At 39.3% G+C, this 20,749-nt stretch overlaps 1 protein-coding gene across 2 annotated transcripts in view; it reads left to right on the forward strand.

Annotated features, from left to right (window-relative positions):
• The window catches only part of ALG5 (ALG5 dolichyl-phosphate beta-glucosyltransferase), a 43,563-nt gene extending 25,734 nt beyond the window's left edge, over positions 1–17,829 (forward strand). For both annotated transcript variants that reach the window (XM_005286570.5, XM_042842784.2), the window contains 2 exons: positions 15,670–15,755; positions 16,589–17,829. In XM_005286570.5, coding sequence (XP_005286627.2) covers positions 15,670–15,755; positions 16,589–16,701 — 199 coding nt within the window. In that variant the 3' untranslated portion in view covers positions 16,702–17,829. The remainder of the gene's footprint in view (positions 1–15,669; positions 15,756–16,588) is intronic.
• The last annotated feature ends 2,920 nt before the right edge of the window (positions 17,830–20,749 follow it).

Raw genomic sequence — 20,749 nt, forward strand, 5'->3', positions numbered from 1 at the left:
TTTTTCCAACTGCATCACATTGACTCATATTCAATCTGTGATCCACAATAACCCCCATATCCTTTTCAGCAGTACTACACCCTGCTCAGTGTATTCCCCATTTTGTGGTTGTGTTTTTAATTTTTCCTTCCTAAGTCTAGTGCTTTGCACTCGTCTTTATTCAATTTTATCCTGTGGATTTCAAACCAATTCTCCAATTTTGATGTCTAGTCCTGTACTTGTAAGTGCTTACAACCCCTCCCAGCTTAGTGTCATCTGCATATTTTATAAACATACTCTCAAGTTATTAATAAAAGTTTTGAATAATATTTGACCCTGGACTGATTCCTATGGGACTCCAGTAGATACCCCTTTCCAGTCTAACAGCAAACCATTGATAACTACTCTGAGCACAGTCTTTCAGCCAGTTGTGCCCCACCTTTTAATAATTTCATTTAGACCACATTTCCCTGGTTTGCTTATGAGAATGTCATGGAGGACTGTGTCAAACCCCTTACTGAAATTAAGAGCCACTGCTTCCCTCGCTCCACTACGCCAGTAACCCTGACAAAGAAGGAAATTAGGTTGTTTTGGCATGATTTGTTGTTGACAAATCCATGCTGGCAATACCTTATAACTTTATTATCCTCTAGGTGCTTACAGATTGATCGTCTTGTGTCCAAAAAGCATGTAGAAAACACAATTTTATTTATTTTAGCATCTTTCATGTAAATTATACCCCAAATCGGTTAAATAATGCAGTTACGCAGAATTTCTCTTCCTCAATAATTAAGAGGCATACAGTATGCAAGCGGGGAGAGATGTGTTAGCTAAGTTTTAATATTTAAATGGAGTGTCTGCGATAAAGATACAAGAAGGCTCTTGGGCTACACTGATGAGACTCCCAGTGAATGGTGATGTCTGGAACCCTGCAGTCTATCCTTACTCTGGCATGTGATATGATAAGAGATATCTGATAGTTAGAAACTTCATCAGCCTGTGTTGCTCTCTAGTACAATTTTACAACTCATTACTCCTCAACCAACCAACCAACCCTCCCTCAAATCATTACCTTATGAGTACCTTAAAAGTACACCAACAAGTGTCATTAAAGGAAGTCTAATATGTTCTGTTTCATAAAAGTGGGCAGTAAGTTGGCTCTTGTTAGTCTGGAAGAAGGGCAGTAAAAACCATGAATACAATTTGAATTGTTTTAGAGCTGCCTTTCATTGTAACTTAGCATTAGAGAGGGTGATGGTCCATTATTAGAGTAGCATGGTGAGGACAGCTACTGTGATACATGGGGCCGGGAAGGGGGGGGGGAGGGTAGGAGGAGGAGCCCCCTTTGATGGACAGCCAGTTAGCTGTAAAATCCCTCGTGGTCTGTAATCTGCTTGCTTTACCTGTAAAAGGTTAACAAGCAGAGAACAGACCAAGAAGGATTTTACAGCTGGCTGGCTGGGTGTCCATCAAAGGGAGCTACTCCCCGCTCACCCCCCTTCATGTGTCACAGCTGCGATGGGTATGTCTACACTGCGATAAAACACCCACGACTGGCCTATGTTAGCTGGCTGAGGCTCGCAGAGCTTGGGCTGTGGGGCTAGAAAACTGCAGTTGGCGCCCGAGCCCTGAGGTCATGTGACTGTGGAGGGTCCCAGAGCCCAGGCTCCTGCCCAAGCCCAAACATCTACACTGCAATTTTATAGCCCCGCAGCCTGAGCCCTGCAAGCCTGAGTCAGCTGACGTGGACCAGCTGCAAGTATTTTATTGCAGTTTAGACATGCCTATGAAACTGAAATGCTGTTTCCGCATTAAGTGTCATAGTTTCTGTAGACTTTTTGCACCACCTCTCTTGCTAAATGGACACTATCATGGCTGACAGGCCCAAGTTTAATTGAGTATAATCTAATCTTTTCAAACTGTCTTCATCTAGGAAAACCTCTCGTAGAAAGAATTTGTTTGTCTCATTAACCTACCTGCTCACAAGAATAGAGTACAGCATCCATGCACATGCTGAGAACTTTTGTCCAATTGTGCTAACCTAATCAAAGCCAGTAAGTTTAGTTTTAGGTTGAACTTCAGCAGTTGTGGCCAAGCCATGTTGTTTCTAGGATGGAGATGCAAAAATGTCTGGGGGCGGGCACTTCAGGGATGTGAAAAATCTGGTATTGAGTTAGAGGGGAAATACACGCTACAAGAACTTTAAAGCCTATTGCAAGCTATGAGATCTCCTCATCTCTTAAAGATGAGGATATGAAAGTACAGAACTTAAGGACCCAATTTTTAGAGGTGCAGAGCTCCCACAACTGCTATTGACTTAAATTGGAATTGTGGTGCTCAGTACCTCTGAAAATCAGTTTCTAGGCGAGTGATTTGTCCAAGGTCACAAAGGAAGACTGTAGCAAAGCCAAGAATAGAACCCATAATCTTAGAGCATAAGACTACTCATCTGTTCCTAAGGGGAAAAAAAAGTAATTAAATTTTATAGACCTATTTCTATTAGTTCCTTTGCATTAATGTTAAAGAAATGTCCATGATAAGCACAGCCCTAAAGTGTACTCCCTCAAAATATATTATTTTCTGACAGTCTCTTTAACTTCAAGGAGTATCTATTACTTCAGGAGGCTGACACAACAGCTGTGCTGCAAGCAGGAGGAAACCAATGAGTATAGTTGCTGTCTGGTCTTTTCAAAGAAAATACAGGTGCCCTTAAAGGGGAAACGATCAATCTTCTTTTGTTTGAAATTCATCAGTTTCAAATAACTCCAGTTGCTGATGTCCTCTAAATAGTATGTAGTAAATAGTATAAATTCCTTTTAAAAACATATGAGGATTTTGCGGCTCCTCTGACTGTTTAAGGGACTCTTCCAGCAAGAGAGAAATGAGAGAGAAAGTGAAAATGACTATACACCACATACAGTCAAATATGCAGAATAAACTGGGTGGGGGGGAGGAAATAGAGAAATATGACTTCACTTTAATAGGGATTTTAGGTGATGTGTGTAACTGTAATAGGTACCACATTTTCAGGAACTGGTGACTTTTTCAATTTGGTGTCCTAACCTGCTTTAGTCAAAGGTACCGCTGTGAAGTTAGCCTTATGCTATAGCTTGCTTTATGGTAATTTACAGAGTAATACCCCTCAGGCTTTCTGATGTTTATAAAACTTGGAACCCCTTATCAAGAATGCTTGCTGTGTTCGTGGAGAAAAGAGTGACTTATATTTTTCCATGACTCTTTGCAAATATTCCAAAATGGCAAATTTGTCTAAAACAAGAATAATTTAGTTTTTTTTCCTTTGATATCTAATGTAGCTTTCAACTAATTTCTCTTCTAGTTTCACTGTGTATATTTGCATCCAGTCATTGCATGTTTTATTAATAGATTTGCCCTAGTTAGCTATTTGGAAGCATAATTCACCCTTTAGAAACAGCATTAATTATTAAATAAAACAATTTCTGCACAAAACTATGGGGCTCTTACAATCCAATAACTGAGACTCCCTTTGGATAAATCTGGGCCCTGATGCATTTGCCATGTGTAACTTGGCTGGAGCTGAGCAGCCAGTCTGGCTGTGTACCATGGAGGCTGTATGCATCTCCTGAGAGTGAGTGGAGATAAGGTGGGGGGCAGGGAGAAACCCAGCTTCTTCCTGCTGCTGCCCAACAAAGTCAGTGATTCCATCCCAACAGGCCTCTAGTCAATATTAGGGAGACAGTTTGTATTCATGGTGCCTCCACAAGGTCCCTGCAAGTGGGGGAGGGGTATGTTCATTCTGGCTCAGAGCAGCAGGGAATCCTTAATTGACTCATATACCACTCCCGGCTGATGATCTCATTCTGAAATTGTCCACTGGGGACTGGAGAGAAGCTGCTGTCAGAGAGGAAGGATAGTTTTGATGCTGCACAGGGACTCTGGGATCTGCATTGTATTACCATCTCGGCTATGGGTTTCCTGCAAGATGTGGCCAAGTTACTTAATTTCTGCGTGCCCTATTTCCCCATCAGTAAAATGGGGAAAGTACCTCCCTGGTATTAATGAATTTATCCTCATGACACCCTTTTGAGTTAGGAAAGTGCTCCAATACTATAGCGATCGGGGGGAGGAGGGGCAGCGGGGTGCTGTAGAAAAGCCAACAAATAAGAGCCTATTTCAAGGGCACACCTGTCTGAGGACACTGATCCTGGCCTCCCTACCCACCCTTCATCAGCTCAACTCAGAGGAAAGAGGGCTGCTCCGGAGAATTGCAGAGTCCTTTCATATGAGCACTCAACTTCTGCAGAATCCTCCCCTGCCCTCTCTGCTGGGCTGACTGGATTCAGGATCATTTGGCACAGTGTAGAGCTGAGTTACATAGGAGGGAAGAGACTAATATGTCCTTTCCTCCTGTGTAACTGGGATCCAGGATTTGGCCCTTAGCTCTCACTTTGAGAGAATAAAACTAAAGCTGGCATCAGTCTCCACTTAGAACTTCCTTTTAGGTTGTCACAGCCTGAACATTAACTGCAGCTTTGCATATTGATTTTAAAAAATACCCACTCTGCCCTTCTTTCGCAGAATGTTCTAGCCTTTCAGATGAATCTTTAAGTAGGCTAAAAATTAGGAAATAGTGTATTGATCTCATGTCTTTTTGGTAAATAATATTTTATAGATATTTTGTTGTCGAAGACCTGAACTAACAATGGTGTTGTAGTGATTTGTCTAGAAAAACGTACATGGCGGGTACACAATAAATCTTTTACACTTTCAAGTTTTTCCTCCTTTTTTAACCTTTCCCCCGTCCCCGCCTCCCCAATATTCTAAAAGCATTAAGGGGCTAATCCTGCAAAGTCATAGTCGAAGTCAGAGATTAAGGATAAAACCACCAGATCTAGTCCAACTTCCTATATATCACAGGCCAGCACCCGCCCACTAAACCAACTCCCAGTAACATCAGGAGGAAGATGTACAGCATCTGGCAGGACTGTGTCCTGACATTGCACAATCACTCTTGTGCCTCTCACATCACCTACACATCATACAAATATTACCACTCCTCACTTAGAGTTCAAAATTATTTTACATCAAAAATAATCACAACTAAAGTTCTAGAAAGTAACTTGGACTAAAGGAATGAAACCAACATAATTTTAGGTTTCTTGCATGAATAATTTTTTGTCCAATATTTTTGGAGCTTTGTTGCACATTTGAGCTTCAGTAAATCAAGAGATATGTCATGCCCAAGGCTAACTTCTTAAAGCAGAACAATCTTCACTCCAAAAAGTTAGTGTTCAGCATTTAACACTATTCAAAATTAATAGCTTTTTTTAAAATGGAAGTCTTCACTTCATTATTATCGACCAGTATTCTGAGTTGGTGTCTACAGTGAGCTATCACAGCTGAATACTTAATAAACCCTTTAGACGTTTGAGATTTCTAATTTAGTTAGTACCAACCCAACTGTAACTGTGCAAAGTGCCCTTTTAACTGTAACTTGAATTTCTGTCACATCAAACACAAAAAGATGAACCGTTGAGAAAGTCCTGAGAGCAGTGGAGTCGGGGGAGAAACTACTGAACCAACATCCAGTTTTGTAGTTAAAAGTGACTCCATGCTGAGCTTCTTGCATATATGGAGGAGGCCAGCTGCAGGCAAGGCCCCAGGAATTCCTCCCCTCAGATAAAGGGAGAAGCAGCCTTTTGTGCATGCTACAGAGAGCAAGTGCTGAATTAGCAGGGCAGCAGGAGAGAGTGCCGCGTCTTCTTTTGGAGCACTGGACCCTGTCAGTGCTGCTCCTGAAAAGAGAGAAGCAGTTATCCAAGAGAGAGCTAGATTTTATTTTTGTCTCTCTCAGCAGCCTGTTAACATACCTCGCTGAAGGAACGAGTGTTGAGAGCACATTCTCTCTCAGTTTTGAGCCAAATATCTTTTACTAACAATAAATGTGGCAATGTAAACAATGTAGATGTCCTGCTGCTAGACTGGACGGAGTGTAAGGTTTTAAAACTTTAATTTTTAAGTAGCTAGCAAGCCACCGAATATGAATGGCTACAGTATTTTCAGTGTTTCTTCACCAACACCTTTTAATTTGGAGCTTTTTATTTCTGTTTTCTCATCCCACACCATGGGAGGGTGGGGGGGGAGGGTGGAGCGGAGCGGAGGGATGTCAAAAAATGATCCTGAAAATCAGATCCAAATGTTTACTTAGATTGGATCTCTTTGTGTCTTACGACTTCCACCTTTCTATTTCTGTTTCACAGGTATTGACCAGAGTATCTCCTTCTCCTTAATGTTAAATCTTTCAGCAGTCTGAGTGTACAATTTCTTATTTGCTATATCTGAATTTGATGTATAGGTGCTCATAAACAGGAAAACATAGGTAGAATTGAAATACTTTAGGTGCTCAGATACTATCATGATGAGGGCCATAGAAGTGCCTAGATAAACTAGCGTGGGGTGCTTTTAAACTCCTTTCATTAATGTTTGTGAAGTGCTTTGAAATCCAGAGACAAAAGGTATTATAGACATGCACAGCCATATAAAGGAGTATTATATTGGTCTTATAGCATTATAAATTACTATGTATGCATCCTATTTAGAATTTAAGGGGAGAGATTTTGTTGGGATTATTTTTAGAACTGCCTTTTGAATAGTCTTTTGCATACATACCAGTACAAGCCAAATGTTTTTGAAAATTTTTTCCAATACAGCTAAGTTTTAACATTGATCTGAAATGAGAGCAATCTACAAACAAAGAGCATATGCTTTATGTTTTAGGCTTTGAATCTGATTAACCACTAATCTATTTCTCAGAATTAGATGAGGCACATTTTTTAAATTAAAACTTAAAAGAAAGTTAAAAGGCTTAAGTTAAAAGCATAACGGAGACAGTTGGGAATTACTTGTTTCCAGATTCCAGATAAAGAGAAGATATTTCTATTTCTACAACTACAATCCTAACCGGAGAGATTATTAACTTTTTTTTGGTTTTGTTTTTCTTTTTTAAAACCATAAACCACTGAAGGAAGTTTAGCCAATCAGATGGCTACACTGGCAGATAGTAAATTTTAAGTCAGACATATTGGCCTTTTCTGACCCAAAGGGATCTCTTAAAAGTTCCTTGCATCTTGGATTCCTTTTCCTGCAGGAAGGAGTCAAATATGCCAGGTGTTATTTGATGAATCCTTGCTAGTCAAATGAGGGAAATTCCAAGTGTATTTTTATTCCTCTCAGTGATTGACAGTTAGATGCTTTATGTACCTCTATGACTGGTTAAATTTATGTTTATTAGGCAACTCACAGCTGATTGATGGGAAGAAACATTTTGTTTGTATAATTTTGCCTGAAGAGGGTGCCTCATGTTGTGGTACCAACTGTTTCTTTTTAAAATGATGCTGAGCTAGTGAACGTTTTAAATATAATTAACTTTCATTTGTTTCTCCAGTATAAACACTAAGTGTGCACTTTTATCTCAGATATTACTGGTAAAATGGCACCTTCTTATTCCACAGATCCGAGTCTTGCTGTATCTGCTCACTTTAGTGACACAAGTTTGTCCCTCCTCTTAGTTCTGCAGAGCCAATACAAGTAAGGGAATGAGTTGGATTTGCTGCAGAGTTATTTGTTAACTAAGGCCTGGCCTAAACTTAACTGTTGGCTAGGAGAGTTTAAAAAAACAACAACAACAACAACAAAACAAACCACATCCCTAACCAACATAGCCATACCAGGGGAGGGGGGAAACAACCTTGTGTAGATGTTGGCATACACTGGCAAATTTTTGCTGGTATCTTTTCATTTGGGGGACTCTTGCTAGTATAATCTATGTCTCCACTAAATAGGCTTGCCACTATAACTATACCGACAAACCCTTGCCGGTCTAGATAAGGCCTACATTCCAGGGCCGCCCAGAGGATTCAGGGGGCCTGGGGCAAAGCAATTTTGGGGGCCCCTTCCATTAAAAAAAAATGTGCAATACTATAGAATACTATTTTCACGTTGGGGTCTAACTTTGTCCTGGAGAACACTTATTGCTGGTGATGATGCACAAACAGGAAAAAGCCCAGCTGGAGTTTCAGAACCCAGGGTGAGTTTGCAGGGCCAGCAGGATAAACATATTGGAAGTTGAGCACAGTTGATTTGGAAATTGATAAGATTGCTTGGATTCCCGGGGTGCAGCCTGGGATTGTGGGACTGCTGCGCCCCCGAACTCTCTCCAGCCTGGGCTGTCTCTCACAATGCCTTGCTAGTGACAAGCAGCAAACCCCTCCAGGCGCTGTTATCACTCAGCACAACAGCATGTGAAGCCCCACACCCAGCTATATTGCCTTTCTCTGTGTGATTCATATATTCATGCATCAGAGCCAAATCCCTCCCAGCACTGTACCCCAGGAATATACTGTCTTGTACTGCTCAAGATGAGTAGTGCAACTTTATTAATTGGTTCACCACTTCATCAGTGGAAAGTGGATATACACCAGCCTTTGTAAACCTGAGCAGATCTGCCACACACTTCATACAAATTCACTGGTAAAGATAAACACTTAAACAAATGTATTTACTATAAAAGGTTTTATGTGATAGGCAAAAAGTCAGTTAGTTACCAAAAGAAATAAAATATAAGTACGCAGTCTAAACTCTCAGCCCTATTAGATTGGGCAGCAACTAGATTAAGCAGTTTTGCTCACCCCACTGGATATTGCAGTCTTTAATATACAGATTTGTCCCTTAAATCTGGGTCAGTCTCCTCAGTTGGAGTCTTCAGTCTTCTTCTCAGTGTCTCTGTTGTTTGCAGCATAGGTGGGGGCAGGAGAAAAGGCCCCCCATGTGGGTCACTGTGTCTGTTTTATAACCTCAGTCCGATGTGCTTGAGGAGCACAAGTCCAGGCATGTCTGGGGACATTGCTGAGTCTCCAGGCAAGGTTGAGCAATTCCCCTGGTGTGGCCTCATGCATGTGAGTCATTGAATTGTAGCTCCCTTGCTGGACAATGGTTGTTGATGGGTTGATTGATACCCTGCCCAGATGTTGGTTACTTTCCTTGCTGTTGCCTCTGGGGAGCTAATATCTGGCTGATTCCCCAATTTACAGCATGTTTTAGTGACAACCATAGAACCCAATTTTCATAACTTCATATGCATTAATGATCTACATATATGGATAGAGAAATGACTTGCAGCAGATCATAACCTTTCCCCTGATACCTTACAAAGCATGTTTTATATGTTAGATCAAAATCATATATAAATGAGGAATTGGGGGTTACAGGGCGCTCCCCCAAGGTACAGAATATCACACACTCTGTTTCAAATTGTGTTCTAACGTGTTAACTAAAACAATCTTAACTTGTGGCATAGGTAAAGGAACACATTCTGAGGGTTAAATACAACCAGGAACAAATGTTTACTCCTTTGTCTATGCTACAATTTAAGATCATGCTCGTTAACCTGTGTTAGAACACAATTAGAAATAAGTGCACTACTGGATCTCCCTAAAACAATCCTGGCTCTCATAAAACTCCAAGATTATGAACCTGAGTCACAAATGGCAGGTGCACTCCCTTAACCTGAGTGCAAATATCACACTTGCCAACTAATAATGTTACGACCTCCAAATCCACCAGCATCACTTTGCTCTTTCCCAGATTAAGCCTCAGCTAGTTCACCCTTGTTCATATTGCGATTATAGAAAGACTCTAGGTTCCAGTGCACCATCTGGGTCTGACGAGATGTAGAACTGGTTATCATCAGCTTATTGAATACATTGCAATCTATTTCCTCACTAACTCTAGTAGTGGATGTGCATACACATTGAAATGTACACCCGTAGTATCTCACCCATGAGTCCTTTTCCTTTAGGCATTAAACAGGGGAGGAGGAGTGGTTCAAGGTTAGGACATGTTCATCATCACATGTAGGGGGGGCGGGAGGGAGTACCGTCTCTGATTTTTGCCAGGGATGTTAGTCCTTTACTTTCCTGGTCACTAAAATTTGCTCGTAGTTTTTTTTAATGTCACTCCAGCAGGATAGTGGTGTCCTGGCATTGCATTAATCAATTTCTATAAGGTGGTAAAACTTACAATAGTGTATAGCTGATGATTGAACTCTGTTCATTAGTTCCCTAGGCTGAGCAGCATTTTTAGACCAGTTAGTGCAGTGTAATTCATTGGACAATTAAATGAACGGTCTCTATTAAGATTTCTAGTCAGTTAATACATGTAATGGGTATTATGAGAATTATATATATTAGAGCAGTGATCACCAACCTGTTGATCACAATTGATGGGTCGATCCTGGAGACTCTCCCAGTTGATTGTGATCTCTGGCCCCGGAGGTGCAGCCGGGCTGCCTGCCACTAATGCACCCTCCCTGCCTGCAACGACCCCACACCACTCCTGGAAGCAACCAGCACGTCCCTGCGGCCCTGTGGGGCCAGGAGGGGGGGGGAAGAGACAGGGGTTTCCAGGCTCTGGTCCTGCCTGCAAGCACAGTCCTCGCAGCTCCCATTGGCTGGGAACGGGGAGCTGTGGCCAATGGGAGCTGTGGAGGCGGTGCCTACGGGGGTGGTTCCTGCAGGGGCCGCAGAGGTGCACTACTGGCTGGCAGGGTGGCCTGGCTCGTGATGGGAAGGAGGTGCCAGTGTGCCTAAGTGGGGCCAGGACAGGCAGGGAGCCTGCCTTAGCCCCACTGTGCCATTGGCTGGGAGCCGCCCGAGGTAAATATCCCCCTCCAGGAGCCAGTACACATACCTCAGCTCTGAGCCCCCTCCTGGAGCCAGTACCCAATATCCCCTCCTGCACCGCAACCCCCTGCCCCAGCCTGGTGAAAGTGAGTGAGGGTGGGGGAGAGCGAGCGACGGAGGGTGAAGGATGGAGTGAGCAGGGTGGGGCCTCAGGGAATGGGCGAGGTAGATCCTGGGTTGCCCTGAAATTGAAAAAGTGATCTTGGGCATAAAAAGGTTGGAGACCACTTTATTAGACCTAAAAGATCGTTTGCAGCTATTTTGAGGTGAATATAACAAATGAATATATCTTTGCTTACAAATCTAAAATGTCAGCCAAAAATGACAAGTAATACAAATCTAGAATTTCAATAGAAGAAACTGGAGTAATTATGCAGGGTTAATAAACAGTGTTCAGTTCTCAGTTGTTTGTGGGATGGTGGCTGGTTTTTTTTGTTTTTTGTTTGTTTTTTTAAACAATTTTTAAACAGCAACATCACTTGGAACAGATTCAGCACATTCAGACAAATGCATTTACTGCAATAATTGCTTTTGTGGTAGATAATAGGTAGGGTGACCAGATGTCCTGATTTTTGGATCTTTTTCTTATATAGGCTCCTATAACCCTGTCCTGATTTTTCACACTTGCTGTCTGATCACCCTACTAATAAGCCCTATTCCCACTCAAAAGTCATCCTGATTTGAGATTATTGAAAACCCCTGGTTCCTTAGCTAACTTAACTCTGCCTCCTTCTGCGCCTATTGTATTTTTTGTTGTTGTACAGGGTAATGTTAATCGTTTTTCTTTTTTAATATATATGTGCAATGTGGCTGAGTTACAGTTGCCATGGGAACCATTAGTTTGAATTTACTATTTTAGTGATGTAGTGAACAGGCCAATGTGTGATCACTTGTGTTTGACTGTGATTGGCAGTATCTGACTGTATGTGTGTTCTATCTATGTAATCTATCTGGATTACTACACTAGCACCTATTTTGAGGTATAGTCTTGCTGCTTCACTAAGTGTAATGTATTATTTTTAATTATGCTAAAGTCCTGTAGGTTTTTGTCTGAAAGGAGGGTGGTTTGGAGAAGAATGGGGGAAGCAGCATTTCTAACTCAGCTGACAATCTGCAAAAGTTTGTGTCTTTTGCATGCTACTGACCACTTTTTTCCAACAGCCTCTGTCAAAATACCATAAAGATTAGAGGAAAGATTCAGAGTTTGCCGTCTAGGGGAGTGGAAACTGCAGCTGCTTTAAGACATCTTTGCACCCTCTGATCCTGAGCTGTTATGGGGGCTGGAGAGGCCCTCAGCATAATTTAGACAATCCCTCCAAGTTACAGCAGCCTCCCCATGCTGTCCTATGAGTTAACTTGCAGCGCTTCCTGGAATTTCCACAATGTCTTTTGATGCAGCTCCTCCCACCTCCAGCACACCACCTGCACAGGGACACATAAGGGGATCATGGGAGGACAGCTTTATGGCTACATTCTTCAATTCTTGCACCAGGGAATCCTCCCCATGCCAAATATGGGACTTACGGGCCCCTTTACGCTTCTCTGGCCAACACTTTTATGTAACATAAAGTGTCTAGAGCAGAGGCAAGGATCTTGCCCTAGATAGGGGGAAGGGGGCAGAAGCAAGGCAGGTATTTAAGAATTTTATTTAAAAGCAAGAGTTTCTTTTAAATCTTAAACCCTTTAATTTCCCCCAATCAAACTCTCGTTTTCAAAGAGGCTGTAATAAAAAGGTAATCAGCAGCAGTGGGGAGTGATTTAAATGATTGATTTGCATTGCTTAACATTTTAAAATCTAGTTGAGGTTTTGTAAAACTAATTTCAAAATTTGTGCTATGGCAAATTCAACTTAAAATATATAACAAACTACATTATAAATGGTTTTGTTTATTTTCTTTGAATGTCAGCACTGTAAGGGTTTGAAAATTACTTACATTTTACAAAACTGCTATAGGGAAAATATAAAATACACCTCTACCTTGATATAACGCTGTCCTTGGGAGCCAAAAAAATCTTACTGCGTTATATCGAACTTGTTTTGATCTGCCGGAGTGCAAGGCCCCGCCCCCTCGGAGCGCTGCTTTACCGCGTTATATCCGAATTCATGTTATATCAGGTCGCGTTATATTGGGGTAGAGGTGTACAGAGTTAAAGCTCTGATCCTTCTAACACTTAAGCTGGTACATAGCTGTCTACCTGAACAATCAAATTGACTTCACTGGGACTGCTGGTACCTAAAGTTAAGCATGTGCATGAGCGTTTGCAGCATCATGGATAAAATTTATTTTTATTACACGCTTCCTAGCGACATAAAACCTTTGTCTCATCAAAATAAAATTGCTTCAGTGTTAGCAATGAAAGTTATTTATACTCTAACAGTGATTGAGAGGGTTGGTGGAATTAGATTGTTATTGGTAAATGTCGATCAATGTCATTTCCACAGTACACACACACACCGCAAAAAAAATTTACATCAATAATCATCTAAATTTACAAATAGGCCAAGAAAAATGCCACTTGAGAATTTAGAGTTTGATTTAAGAATATTTACTTCGTATATTTTGATGTGATGTTGACAATTTGTGTTTTAACAGTTAAAGAGCTTTAACTTTTTGAATTGCTACTTCTACTGTAATTAAATAATTGTCTGAGCCTTTTCCCATAACTTCTCATGACGGTAAAATTTAGATAGATGAAAATTGAAAAAAATGCTTAAAAATAAACATTGATATTCTCCACTGAAATTATCAAAAAATAAAATTTGAATTCTGTCACATCTAGTTATTGTGAACTCTTTATGCACAGAGGCCAAAATTGTTAAGCCATATTTGAGGACCTAATGGTAGTATGTGACTTGGGAGCACAAATCCCATTGACTTCAAACTGCAAACCGTGATGGAGGAGTACAGCCTGGTTATGTAAAGTATTTCAGCTGTCTTGACTTGTGGAAGTTCAATATATACAGGAAAGTGGTGTTGGTTGCAAATGTAGCTGGGACTATTAACTTATCAGTCTTGTATTTGTGTATGTGGTATTCTTCCAGTAAATATGTTAGAGGCCCTGGACTTTCCTTCTTAAGCACAGATGAGCATTTTAAGTGTGAAACTTTTTTTGTAGAAAAAAAAATCCATGTAAAATCTGGAATTCTACTAATAATTAGGAAACCAATTAAGGAAACAGGTACAGAACACCCACTTCAGCAATTTAAGGCTATAAAATAGGAAGAAAGTAAAGAATTAACAACATGAAAATAAAATCATGATTTTTTTTTTTTTAATCCATTCTGCTCAGTAGCAGCTAACACCTCTCATTAGTTTCACATATTGGATGATATATGAGAGTTACGAGGTATGCACTCTTTAGCTAAAGCTGCCTTATGGCCTCTAAGCTCCTGAAGTTTTCAACAGGTACCCTCTTCCTCTCCCACCCCCAAGAAAACCTTTTAAACTTGAAAAATGTCTTTACTTAAACTTTTAACTTCCCCCCAACCTTTAACAATGGTTCTATGCCTTCTTAAAGAAATATGGTAATGTATATGTTGTCTTTTAAATCAAAGCAAGAGTGTACTTCAAATAGGACTATAATGGATATCTTGGTTGGACAGTTGAAGGCACAAATGTCTTATGTAACTATATATTTTTATTAGTTAGACAATGCAGTTGCTGAAAAGGAAGTGCTAATGTTTTATATCACTCTAAAAATCAATAACAATTGATTTAGAGCATAAGTGTTTGCATTCTTTAACAAATTTTTGGCATTTAAAATAAGCCATTGCCTAGAAAATAGTCAAGAAACAGGGACTTTGTGAGTGACCTATATGAAAGTCTGAAATAAAATTGTCTTAATTCAGATAAGACACTTAATATTCATGAACTGTTTCAAAAAAGAACTCTGTTATTCTTGGCTGTCTTTCTAAGAACAAATGTTAAAGTGTAAAGAGAAACCTAATGACAGGTGAACAAGAAGTCAGAATATTTTAGGTTCAGTACTTAACTATATACAACTAAATATAGAGAAATACTGACTTACTAGAGATTTAGATTTATCTCTAGTCACCCTTGCAATGCATAAGTTATATGTAGATAGCTATTTACTGAAAATCACGTCCTTGATGTCTAATAGCGATCATCCATGTATCCCATTGACCTCAGTGAGAGCTGTGGATGCTCAGCTGTTATGAAAACCAGGCCTGAAGAATGCTGAGCAGATGAGGAATTTTAGCTGTACAAGTGAGGTGAAGAAATGAGTGAATCTTCATACTTAAAGTGTAGGTCTTATGATGTTCGTTAGTGCTAGACGTAGTGCAATGAGAAGCTGTGTGAACTTGGCCAATGCACCTACTCCTGACTTCTGCTACGTCAACTATTCTAGTAGTGGATCTCATCTGAGCAGAGCCTGCCAGTAAAAATGATAGACTTGAGGAGAGAAAAGGCTCTATGCTGGTTGTTTATATGCACTCCCAGCTGTTCCTCAGCTCCCATTATTTCTCTGCTTCCTCACTTCCCTTCTGCATTGGTTTTTTACTCAAAGAAAACAAGGAGAGTGTATCACATCAGCATACAGCAGCATCAAGAAAGGGAAGAGGAGCTTCCGGTGCAGTTGAAATCCGAGAAAGCACTAGAGAAGTAGGTCGGTGCTGCGAGGAAGCTCTGCTGCCCCAATCTTTACAAAGATCTAAATCTCAACTGTGATCAAATGGAAAGTGTGAGTGCTGATATGAGCACTTCATCCTTTCTTTTAATGTATGTGTTGTGCAATGAGGTACTGGAATCTGTACCCTACCTAGCTTCTGTCATTCAGCTATATAACAAATTGATCTTTCATGTGAATCTGACTTTCCGAGTATCAGTATAAACTTGATAACTGCACACTAAGTGCCTTAAATTACAGAACAGAGATTTAATTAACACTGCAATGTTCTTTTTTCTGAAAATAAATACCAGTGAATTTATTATTTCCTGTTCTATTTCAGGGCATTTGATGTGGAACTTCTTTACATAGCTCAGCGCTTGAAAATACCAATAGCAGAGGTTGCTGTCAACTGGACTGAAATTGATGGTGAGTAAATTGCGTACCCACCTCCCACCCCCATGAGTATCAGTCCAGAAAGCAATACCTTTGTATCGTCCTCTCAAACACTTTTTTCCAAACTTGAGGACGTGTTGCATTGAGCCTTCTCTTCATACAGCCATCCAGTTGTAAAAGACCTGAATGCAATAAGGCTGGCCAGCTTCCCCTGATGGCTCCGTTTCCAATTCTTACTTTCTCCGGCCCCTTCTTGTGATGGGAGTGGTGAGAGTTTTGGAGTCAGGTATAAGCTCCCCTAGGGCACCCTCTTTGCTTCAGGTTTCTTACAATGCCTGTTGCTTTCCAGATTGTAGGGAACTCTGCTATGAGATACAGAGAGAGCATATTCTACCTAGCATGATTTCTAGCCCTACTGAAGAAGGGTTAATTAAATTGTTTGGATATCTTAACTTGCTTGGAGATTAGTGGGTTTGTGCTGGTGCTCTTAAGATTGTGTCTTGAGTGATTTAGAAAAGAAAAACAAACACACGCTTTCTTCCAATGACCTTTGTTCAGCTTCTAAGTCTAATTGCCTGAACAAAGTTTGATTTATTGTCCAGCAGTAAGTTTGTGTCCATATGCCACCATAGCATATGTTGAGCCACTATCTATTTCTGACCTAGAATGTCCCACTCTCAGTATAATTTCAAATATAATTTAAATTTTAAAGCATTAACTTTTCAAGTGGAAACGTTTATTAAAGTCAAGGGCTAAATGCAGATGTTCTCTGGTTAAATCTCTCTTATTGATGCTAACTTTATTTAAGGTGAACACTTGTTTAAACATTGTCCGTCTGATTTTTTTGTATCTTTTATTAATCATAGGTTCGAAGCTGGTTCCCTTTTGGAGCTGGTTGCAGATGGGCAGGGATCTTCTTTTTATACGACTGAGATATTTGACTGGTGCCTGGCGTCTCGAAACAAGCAAATCTAATTAGGTTATTTACATTCTCCAAATGCATTATTACACATAATGGAGCATGAGAACTATTTCAGTGAACTAAAATGTTGAAGAAAGATGAGGTAACTCTTCATTGCTGCTCTTACGTACTGCATTTTTGCAATATATGTATATTTTATAAAATTGCCAATAGTCAAATGTTCCTATAATCTGAAAGAAAAAGCATCTTTAAAAGACATACGTTTTGATCCCAGCATCTGTTTTTTCTTCTGTAGCAGCTTTAAAGGTTCTTGCATAAATTCACCCAGATTAAATAAACAAATCTGCTTTTGTCTCGCTGTGCACTTGGAATTCCCGTTGATGCACATTAAATGGAGCCCATATCCCATGATGTGCAATATTGTGGATGACCAAAGCTCTTTTTGTTTCTGTGTATTGGAACACACAAATACATTGTGATTTGGAACTGGTAATAGTGGTATTAAATTACTTGTATGTATTTAGGCTATTATTTTAAATCTTTAAATGGTATAGCTGGTATTAATGGATTTTACTGTGTTATACAACTAATGTGCTGTTTTCCTGAGAACTTTCAGTAATCTCATAACATTCCAATTGTAATCTGTTTTGACCTGCAGTTTATAACACTTAAGTCTGAGATTTGACTTCATATTCACTCCCCATGGACCATAAAATTTCCAAAAGAAAGTACATTTAATTTTAAAATGCTGTCTTTCACAATTAGATACAATCTATCATATGTGTTAAGTATGTTTGGTTTTTAGCTGTGAAGCTCATGAGCTTTCAGCTTTAAGGCCTGGGCTTTCTATTGATAAAGTATCTCAACCTATCATGCAGCATAACTTTAAAATGGCAATGTCAAAAATACTCATTTCTGATTGCCAAACAAGTAAACCGGTTTCCTGAAGCTACCGTAAAGGGTAATAGGTTTCCCACTTTGGGAAGAAGTTGTTCCCAGGAGCTCGTTTAAAGCAAAGAAAACTGAGTGTACAACCAGTTGTACCTTCAGATATGTTACATTGGAATCTGTCTTTTCTCAGTTTACAAGTTGTTATACACTTCTAGGATTTGGTTCCTTTTAGAGTTAACTCAGTTTTCTGGAGGATGAAGAAGTACTGAAATAAATTCTCAATGAACATGTTCAGTTTTTGTTTTGTAGTCTTCACTTCCTTTGGTATTCCGGTCCATATAGATCTGTCACTTCTGCTGAACGAGTTATATGACTGGTTGCTGCATTAACCAGAATAAAGTGATAACTGCTCACTTGTGCTAAGTGTTCTATGCACTACTGATGTGATAGGCAGGGCTGGTAGTGCCACCTGTTAAGGTTGTTTGATGCTTCCCATTATAAGATCATGTTCTCAGTAGCTTATAACTTTGTCAAACTAACCATTTGGCTGAAGTTTTCCATGCAAGATGTCTGCTTCAGTCTGACTTTGAAAACTTCTGCCAAAAATATTCAGTTGCTTCTTAGAAAGAGGCTAGGGAAAACTATGTGTAAAACATAGGTAGGGGAATTCAGTTGTTGGATTTTTCTTTAAACCAAGAAAACTACACACAAAATACCTGCATTAAAAGAATATTAATAAGCAATCCTTCCAGATTAAATATCACAGGATTTATAAGTAAATACCATTCTATTAGATTATGGAAATTACTATGCATTTGAGCAACACTGATCATAAATCTATATTTAACAAAATAAAAATGAGGCTTAATAATTAGATCTCATCATAAAGCAGGCAAAAAATGGAAACTTCAAAATTATTTGTTTCACGGCATTCAAAATTGACCTACTTTAATCCTCTCCAAAATTTTCTGCAAGACTTTAATCAATATCTTCAAGTTTTGAATCATTACCCAAATTTTCTTTTACTGAAAATAGTTTTCTGTAATAAAATGAAGATTTCAGTAAACGAAAAACTTCAGTGATTTTGAAAATGGACAAAAATTGATAAATATGGTAGAAAGTTTTGTAAAAGAGTAAGTTTTTAATGAAAAGCTGTCAACTTTATTAAAAAAAATTTCACGGGCCATTTTCTGGAGAAAAATAGCCTTTCAAAAAGAAAACAATGAAAATTCTTGCTAAAAATTTTGACAAGCTCTAAAATTCATCTAATTCTTTTACTCAGGATCCTTCCATTGTTATTGAATAATATGAAGCAATGGTGGAGCAGAGACTCCATCATTAGGGATGTGTATAGATATCCAGTGTAATGCAACTTCACAATAAATAGTTTTCCCTGAAATTTTCCATATGTTGTCTTTTAGCACACGCACCTTATATATAATCTGACGACATTTGGAACATGACTGCTGCAGGAAAAAAACCTCAGTAGTAATTCTATTAATAAAATATTCTCAATTTTTTTAGTGACTTGACCTGGAAATTACAAATTTGGTCTGAAAAATGTTCATATGCAGCATTTTTTGAACAGTTGGAGAGTTAATTTTGTAAACTGTTCGCTACAGAAAATGTGTGGCACACTCAAGACAGACAAACTGAAGTCCACAAAGCTCCTGGTGGTGTCTGAAGTCTACATGCTCTCCTGCAGAGAGGAGATAGGGACCGGAGGGGAAATGGTGGCTGTAGATCTTTCTTATACTCACTCCTGATACTGTGTTCTGCAAGACAAGTACAAGGGCAGCCATTACAGTATTTAATTGCTAAGCAGTTCCAAATGTGGCTCAGCAGAGGCAAAAGACTCCAAGAACTCCCATTACAAGTGAATAACTACCTATTTACTGTGTTTAACAATAAAATGACATGATTCTGATACTTTGTGGGAGGTTTTCTTTTTTTTCCCCAGTAAAGGACAGTGATTCACTTTGCTCTTTTTTGATAGGTAACCTTTTCTGCAGATACGCAGTACATCACAGGCCAAATCCATCACTGCTATAACTCCTGAATTTAGCTCTGTATTCTCAGTCCATGGGCTCAATGACACTGCAGCATTATTTCAGGGCAGTGCACCTCTGCACAAGTAATAAAGCAATTTCAATCAATTTAGAATGTGCAGAATGAACAAAATCATGAAGTGTCAGCAACGAAAGGCAGGAGATGGCTCCAGTTCACTCTGCAGAACGATATTCAATATACCAGTTACAGAATTCACAACAAATGTCTGAGGACATTCCCATACCAACTGGAAATAAATGCCCAGATTAGTCTTACAACTAGTTTTTACACAAGTGCTATGCAAATTTAAACTGAATTAATTAATGTTTGGAAAGTACAGACACATCTTTAGTTGTGGCATACACACCTTCAATATCTATTCTCGAATCTCTATGCTAGTATTGCTTAAGACAGTGGAACCTACCTGTAATTATCAATTTACCTAGTACCCAAGAGTGTGCTAGACGTTCACAGACAGAAGACAAGTTACAATCTACAAATACCAAATACAGGCAAGAGAATGGGAGAACGTAATTTTTCTTTATCCCAATATTTTTATTTACCACTTATATTTTAACATTAGTCCCTTAGCCTTTGTTTAACGTTGTCCTATTAAGCCCCAGCCTCTTTCTTACTCTTGCTATTTTTTCAGTATTATATAAAATAAAACACATATATGAGATCATATGATGGCAGCCACGCTCACGTGTGAATCTATTTAAAAGATTGATCGCTGGAAGGGGAAATAGAAAATATTATAGCTATACTGTACATTGTTCTACATTTCACCATTTTTATTATCATGAACCATTTCTGCCTTCCGTTTGTCATTATAGTTATGTGATTGTCAAACTGCTCATTTAGATATGTTTAGACAATTATCCTTGTCTGATGTTTTTTAAGCCCCCTTGCCTTCAAGCATTCTGCAAACCCTAGTGCTTGCATTCGAGCACTCTGCAAATCCATAGTAATACTTCTGGGGCTAAGAACAAATCCATTTTTAACTTGTCAATATAGTGTGCCACTTTTTAGCAGGCTACCAATCCTTTCAGCAACTTCATACATAAGTATTAAGCATTTATTTACATGTTGTAAATAAGATAAAATGCATACGTGCCTTTTCCAAAGTGTGCAAGTGTTTCATTTCCCTGAAACAGAGATGAAC

Source organism: Chrysemys picta, chromosome 1 (assembly GCF_011386835.1).
Source record: "Chrysemys picta bellii isolate R12L10 chromosome 1, ASM1138683v2, whole genome shotgun sequence".
NCBI lineage: Eukaryota > Metazoa > Chordata > Testudines > Emydidae > Chrysemys > Chrysemys picta.